The following is a 7,539-nucleotide window of genomic DNA, read 5'->3' on the forward strand; positions in this document are numbered from 1 at the left end:
GTGCATGCACTCAGCTCGGCTATATACACAAATTTACATACATTCACAGCTATGCAACACAAGCACATTTACATACATTAACAGCTCGGCTACATATGCACATTTACATACATTCAAAGCTCTGCAACATACGCACATTTATATACACACAGATTTTCTACATAAGCACATTTACATACACACAGAGCTCTGCTACATATGTACATTTGCTGTAACACAGAGGTTAATCTTAATTATTCAGACGTCTATTTTCAGTAAGTCAGGAGACTTTGTCATATTATCTGAATGTTAACACTTAAGTTGATATTTACTGCAACTTATTCCCTGATAATTTTGTGAGAGATGTATGGTCTTTGAACAATTTTGCTATATATGTTGATTAACCATTGTGTGAGCCCTGTGGCTTGTTGACTCGCAAAACAGAGGACAAACTATGCAAATCGATTAAATGCTCAAACAATGAACCCTAAGCCACTGCCAACTTCCCCCCTGACCTGTGAATGAGCCACAGATTTAAATATAAAAAAGGATTTCTGTCATGCTGCAAGTAGATTGAGAGACTCTTCAGGACAGCATGCAGGACACATGGCTCGATCAAGAGGGATACAGGATGTCAGCTTAGGAGGACCCCGGCTCAGCTGAAAGGGATACAGATCTGCGCCATTGACGATCACAGAACCCATGGATACATTTGGGGAAAGCAGGTTGGGACAGTGAGGTCACCTGGTCCCATGGATATGTTTTTTGGGGTTGCCAGGTGGGACCCTTTGGTCAACTGGAACCCATGGTACGCTCGGAGAAAGCCAGGTTGGTACCATCCAGTCACCTGGTTCCATGGATATGTTTGGAGAAGCCAAGGTAGGATCCTCGGATCTCCTGGCCACTTATTTGAATGGACTGTCAGCTTCCTAAGCTTGCAGCTACTTCCTTTCTGTGGGTGTCCAACCAAAGCGGGGTGTGGGGTTGAGGTAGTTGGTCCTGGAAGGGTAAGCGCAAGGTCCAGACTGTGTAATTTTGCACCATCTTGGGTCATTGCTGGGACTGTTCTATATGTTTATTGTCTGTTTTTGGTTCAATAAAGTATTGCCATATTGTTTGACTCTATGATGTCTGAGTAGTATTATGCCCATGGAAGACCCCGTGTCTTCACATTTGGTGGCAGCGGTGGGATATTACTCAGCCCGGCCAATCCGGGGGAGCTGCAGGGGACTAGCGGTTGTAGACACCGTTCAAAGGTTTCACAACCAGGGAGGAATATAGACAGACCCAGGAGACCATAGGTGAGGCATACATAGCAGGTTTCAGATGCTACCATGTCCAACCTCAGAAGCTTCGCCTTGGGAAGAGGACCAGAGTGGATGCATAGCCGCAACAAGAAATGGTAACTACAGGAACTGTGCCAGCTTCAACGGATTGAATACCAGGCCACGACACTATATTGGATTTAACACAGGAACCACAGGGTGTGGAGGACGACACGTGTAGATGCAATGGATATGAGTCGGTTCTCATCAATTACATGTGGAGTTTATTTGCAAGGAAGACATTAGTGTCTGCGCATAAAGAAATGCTGATGAACTGTCCCCAATCAGTGTAGAAGGATTATTAGAATTCTATCACATCTGGATAATTAAGATGGGGAGCAATATGCACATTTTCAAACACATACAGGTTTTCTTCTGTTAAAATAAAAACACAAACTAATCTCCCATGCCGGCGCCATTCCAGCAGTGTCGGCACTTGCATTCCCGGGGCTCATGTGAGCCCTATGCCCAATCAGCACTGGCGTCACTGTCTCCACAGTTGGACAAATTGAACATCAAGAGGAAGTCAGAGAGCAGCCGCACTCCTGGCTTCCTGTTGATGTTCAATAAGTCTGAAAAAGGGGACAGTGAATCCGGCGCTGATTGGGCGCAGGGCTCGAGTGATGTAACAACCAAACATGAGCCCTGAAAATGCGAGTGATGACACCGAAGGAACAGTGCCGGAATGGTGAGTATGAGTGCTATTTTAACCAGGCCAAACATGAGGAATGACAAGGGGTTGCTTTAGTAGTGGACAACCCCTTTAAGGAGATATAATTTTCGGTTAAAAATATCCAACATTTTGAATATGAAAAAGGCTTCCCCTTGGTGTGACTTCTCTGATTTTTATTAAGAGTTGATTTCCAACATATTCAACATTAAGAACATGATAAAGGCTTCTCCCCTGTGTGATTTCTTTGGTGACTAAGAAGAGATGATTTCTGTACAAAACATTTGCCACATTCTGAACAGGAAAAAGGCTTCTCCCCTGTGTGGGTTCTCTGGTGTCTATCAAGATGCTCTTTCTGGTTATAGCATTTTCCACATTCTGGACATGAAAAAGGCTTCTCCCCTGTGTGGGTTCTCTGGTGTCTATCAAGATGCGCTTTCTGATTATAGCATTTCCCACATTCTGAACATGAAAAAGACTTCTCACCTCTGTGAGTTCTCTGGTGGCTATCAAGATGCCCTTTCCGGTTAAAGCATTTCCCACATTCTGAACATGAAAAAGGCTTCTCCCCTATGTGGCTTCTCTGATGTTTATTAAAATTTGATTTCTCAACAAAACATTTCCCACATTCTGAACATGAAAAAGGCTTATCCCCTATGTGGGTTCTCTGGTGGCTTTCAAGATGCTCTTTCCGGTTAAAGCATTTCCCACATTCTGAACATGAAAAAGGCTTCTCCTCTTTGTGGGTTCTCTGATGTTTATTAAGATTTGATTTCTCTACAAAACATTTCCCACATTCTGAGCATGAAAAAGGCTTCTCCCCTGTGTGAATTCTTTGGTGACTAAGCAGAGATGATTTCTTCACAAAACATTTCCCACATTCTGAACAGGAAAAAGGCATCACCCCTGTGTGAGTTCTCTGGTGACTAACAAAATCTGATTTCTGGTTAAAACATTTCTCACATTCTGAACATGAAAAAGGCATCACCCCTGTGTGGGTTGTCTTGTGGATATCTAGACTCGCTTTCCGGTTAAAACATTTCCCACATTCTGAACATGAAAAAGGCTTCTCCCCTGTGTGAATTCTGAGGTGGCTATTAAGATTTGCTTTCCGGTTAAAACTTTTCCCACATTCTGAACATGAAAAAGGCTTCTCCCCTGTGTGGGTTCTTTGGTGCTTAACAAAATCTGATTTCTGGTTAAAACATTTCCCACATTCCGAACATGAAAAAAGCTTCTCCCCCGTGTGAGTTCTTTGGTGCCTAACAAGATCTGATTTCCGGTTAAAACATTTCCCACATTCTGAACATGAAAATGGCTTCTCCTGTGTGTGAGTTCTCTCATGACAAACAAGATATGATTTATGGTTAAAACATTTCCCACACTTGGAACAAGAAAATCTAGTCTCTGCTGTGTGAATTTTTTGATGTTTAAGAAGAGACTTTTTGAGGGGAAAACTATTTCCAGGTTTTGAATGTGAAGATGGCTTTTTTGCTTTAGGAGCAGTTTGTTTTTTAATGCTTATTTTGTGACTCTTATTTTCCTTAGTAGTAGGTAATGAATCAGAAGACAGGACCTGTTTCAAAGGATCAGATGACAGATCTTTGCTGTGAAGGGATGATGGTATATCTGGAGTAATGGTATTTACTTGAATTGTATCCTGTGGGATCTCAAGATCATTTGATTTAAAAATTGAAGATGTCAGCGGTCCCTCTGATCTCCTGATACAGTCATCTGCTAAGAATAAAAAAAAATATTATTTTTTAATATATCATCCTTGAATTTTACATTCCATTTCATACCCGTGTTATGTAAGTGATAATAATACCAATAAAAACTTCAATTCATTTCACAAAAAAACAAGTCTCCACTCAGGTCCATCATCTATCAGTGGAAAAACAGATGTTTCCATATTATTAGTGGCTCAAAGGCTCTTGAAAAACAACATGGCTTCCATATACCAATCCAGCAATATCCATTCTCCCGAAGTCAAATCTCCCCCTCACTTCTGAGCCTTGCAGTGTGCCCAAACCACATTTAGCCTCCGTGTATTTGGCATTACTATAGTGAGAAGAACCCACTTAATTTACGGTGTGTGTCTCCTGGAGCACAATCTGGGCACTATGTGTTGGGTAATAAATTAATATACGAGGGTAAGTCAATAAGTAATGCTTCCTATTTTTTTCCTCCTTAAATAAGGTAGTTATGTTAAATATTCGAATTTGGCACAGTTCCTCAAACCTTCTTCTCCAATCCACAGCAATTGCAACTTCCTGCACCAACAGGTGGCAGGACTGTATCCGTTTGCAAAATGGCTGACATCGATGTTCGTATCAGACAACGTACTGTGATTTAATTCTTGCATGCAGAAGGTGAAACGCCCATTCTGAGAGACTGAAAAATGTGTACGGTGATGCAACAGTGGATGTCAGTACTGTTAGACGATGGGTTCGTCGCTGTAACACAGCTGAAGGGCCATCACTGTTGGCTGACAAAATGTGGAGTGGCAGGCCAGTAACCGCAGTGACTCCAAGCAACATTCAGCGAGTCGATGACATCATTCGTGGTGACCTTTCATCTGTTCGGGCTGCTAAAAGAAGCTCATCGTGGGATTGACTTTGAGTATGAGGCGGCCGTGAAAAAGTCTGTGCGTCAATGGCTTAGGAAGCAAGACCATGCTTTTTACCATGCTGGAATACATGCCCTTGTTAAACCAAGACTGTGGAAATGGATGGAGATTATATTGAAAAGTGACAAATTAATCGTTAATGTTGTGGTTTTCAACCTATGTAATTGCATTTGAATTTCTTGCCAATTAAAAGGAGAAAAAAAATAGGAGGCATTACTTATTGACTGACCCTCGTATTTGCAATTTTCACTCACCAAAATCCACTGCGTGCTAATTTCCAGGAAATTGGCTGTGGAGTCAAAATAGTCACTACTCCTTTAGATTAATTCACTGAGGGTTATAATTTCCAAAATGGGGTCACTTTATGGGGATTTCTACAGCCCTGGTTTTCTGACATTGTGACATATAAGGGCTTCTGCAAATGGTGTGTCCCATCTCCTCTGGGATCTGCTCCTGTGACGTCTGTTTCTATCATCAGGCAATGACTTCTTCATCCTGCAGGCGGCGCTGGTAATGGAGGAGATGTGAGAACCAGAAGCTCTGGGTGGCGCAGGCTCTGTCCAGCCACTATGATTTGGGTGCCTGGGACCTGTAGTACCGTCCAGTCTGGCAGTATGGGTGTGCGTGCTGTCCAGCTGGAGTAATCTGCTCCCTGCTTCAGGCAATTGGAAAGCACCACACCCTACTAAAGCTGGAAGCATATTGCCGGAAGCTGCCAGATACAGCCTTGTTCTCCTCTGGTTCAGTCCTCTGTGCTCAGCTCCCGGCTTGTTTATTTGTTTCCTGTTGTGACCTCGGCCCGTTTACTGACTACTCTTGTGTCTTCTGATTTTGTATTTTCTCTGCCCTCTTGGTTCTGACCCGGCTATCTGACTATTCTTCTTCCCATCTCACTCCACAGAACAGCAGGTAACACCGTGGCCCAAGCCTGGGGGTCTCTGTGTAACTCCAGATCCATATGGAGGGGTTAAATAAGTGATGAGCAAGACAATCCCTGGGATCTGGAAAATGGAGTAGATAGCGCCAAGCCTGTTTGTGGTAGCCATCTTTTGAGCTGCCATGTGACCATGAACAGTGCTCCCAATACATTGTGTCTGTAAACTATTCCAGCAAGATCTGCAATCATATAGGTAAATGGCGCTCCTTCCCTTCTTAACCTGCCATGTGCCCAGACAGTAGTGTACAACCGTATATAGGGGATTGTCGGATTCAAGACAAGTTGGAAAATAATTTGTAAGGTCCATTTGTTTCCTATTATCTTTTGTGAAGAATTCAAAAGTTATCACCACATAAAGTGACACACGATTTGAAAAATGGGCCCAGATAGGAACACAAAACTGTCTGCAGGAAGGGGTTAAATCAGTATTTTGGGCACTAACTACTGTAGTAAAAAACTGTGACTATAGACAATAACACATCTACTGAAATGATCAAACTCAACAGTCTCCATCAGAAAAATGAGTAACTAGGGGAGAATGTTATGCTCTAGAGGCAAAATGGTTATCACATGTTTGTGATATGACCGGACTACACGACCGATAAAGCAGCCACAGCCGGTGACTGAGAAGAATCTGTGACTTCTCTGCATTTAGCGGTTACTACTCACCTGGTCGGTTATTTATAGGAGTCTTCTCTGTACACTGATCATCATCCCTCACATATGTCTGTGTAGTATTAATATGGGTCAGATCTTCACCCTGAAACAAATATTGTAAAAGTCACAGACAGATGGAGAAGTCACCTCTATGATCAGCTCTAATCCTGCCATCTCCACCGTTCTCATTACACAAGTATAAAACATATAATACTGGTGGATAAAACAAGACTGAGCACAAGACCTTCACAGCCGACTACACATCATAGGGGAGATCTCATGACACCTTCTCTCCATCTACCTGATGATACTGAGAAATATTGGGATCTTCTTGTCTACAGTCCTGTGAAATAAGAGGACGGGGACATCTGTCTGGTGTTGTTCTCTTACTGGATAGATCTGGAGGAAACACATACAGGGACTGAATTCATTCTTTACATACAGATAATTATGGGCCGTGTGTATTTAGTCCTGTCTGTTACCTGGTGAAGTGAGGGGCATGATGTCCTTGTACTGATCTTTGTGTCCTTCTAAATACTCCCACTCCTCCATGGAGAAATAGACAGCGACATCCTGACACCTTATAGGAACCTGACACATACAATGATACCGTCATCCCACCGATCTCTTCATAGCATTACTGTATAATGTCCCAGCATTCCCAGCAGTGTCACCTCTCCAGTTAGCAGCTCAATCATCTTGTAGGTGAGTTCTAGGATCTTCTGGTCATTGATGTCCTCATGTATCAGGGGGTGAGGTGGAGGCCCCGTGATTAGGCTCAGGGGTCTTCCCCATCCCTCAGACACCAGGTCCTGACAGCGCTCACTAGAGGTCTTCTTCACTACTGTATAACCCTAGTTATGGAGAGACACATTAATAAATCTCACTACAGACATTTCCAGAGTCCTCACCTCTCCAGTTCTGTCCATCTGTTATTCCCATAGATAAGAATGATGTAATGTGACGTCATCAGAATCTCTCACCTCTCCAGTAAGCCTGAAGAGGATCTCTAGGGTGAGGTGTAATATCCTCTCCGCCATCTTCTCTCTGTCCATATCCATCCTTGATGGGTAAATCAAGAAAATTGTCTTATATAGAAGATCTTCACTGAGAGGATTCAATATTATAGACACCTCAATGAGAAAATGATGAGCCTATGCAACATCATAAAAATCCTGTGTAATAATACAATTACTGGAGATAATAAGGGGAAACATATGAGGAGATTTATTATTTTACAGTATTTAGTTTTCTGCTTTACATCTAGTAATAAAACCTATATATTTTAGGTCACAGACAACAAGCAGTTTCTTCCTCGGAGTCTGCAGCTGAACACGTTTCT

General features: G+C 42.6%; 1 protein-coding gene across 2 annotated transcripts; it reads right to left on the reverse strand.

Annotated features, from left to right (window-relative positions):
• Window positions 1–1,796: 1,796 nt before the first annotated feature.
• On the reverse strand, window positions 1,797–7,255 carry LOC141201578 (uncharacterized). Of its 2 annotated transcripts, none has more exons than XM_073663570.1 (6): window positions 7,181–7,255; window positions 6,872–7,051; window positions 6,680–6,788; window positions 6,499–6,596; window positions 6,210–6,300; window positions 1,797–3,708 (listed from the first exon to the last, which is right to left on the reverse strand). In XM_073663570.1, exons 1-6 carry the CDS (start codon window positions 7,250–7,252, stop codon window positions 2,183–2,185), a joined length of 2,076 nt encoding a protein of 691 aa, XP_073519671.1. In that variant the 5' UTR covers window positions 7,253–7,255; the 3' UTR covers window positions 1,797–2,182. The 2 variants fall into 2 exon arrangements, with proteins under 2 accessions (XP_073519671.1, XP_073519670.1); XM_073663569.1 differs by having other exon boundaries at window positions 1,797–3,711.
• Between the last annotated feature and the right edge of the window lie 284 nt (window positions 7,256–7,539).

Source organism: Phyllobates terribilis, unplaced genomic scaffold (assembly GCF_046119375.1).
Source record: "Phyllobates terribilis strain yellow unplaced genomic scaffold, ASM4611937v1 Scaffold_119__1_contigs__length_5224398, whole genome shotgun sequence".
Classification (NCBI taxonomy): Eukaryota; Metazoa; Chordata; class Amphibia; order Anura; family Dendrobatidae; genus Phyllobates; species Phyllobates terribilis.

Coding starts and splice junctions, on each gene's coding strand:
- LOC141201578 (XM_073663569.1), bottom strand. CDS start 7,252: ATGGACAGAGAGAAGATGGCGGAGAGGATATTACACCTCACCCTAGAG. Junction 7,052..7,180: donor TCTTCAGGCTTACTGGAGAG/GTGAGAGATTCT, acceptor CTCCATAACTAG/GGTTATACAGTAGTGAAGAA. Junction 6,301..6,498: donor ATATTTCTCAGTATCATCAG/GTAGATGGAGAG, acceptor TATTTGTTTCAG/GGTGAAGATCTGACCCATAT.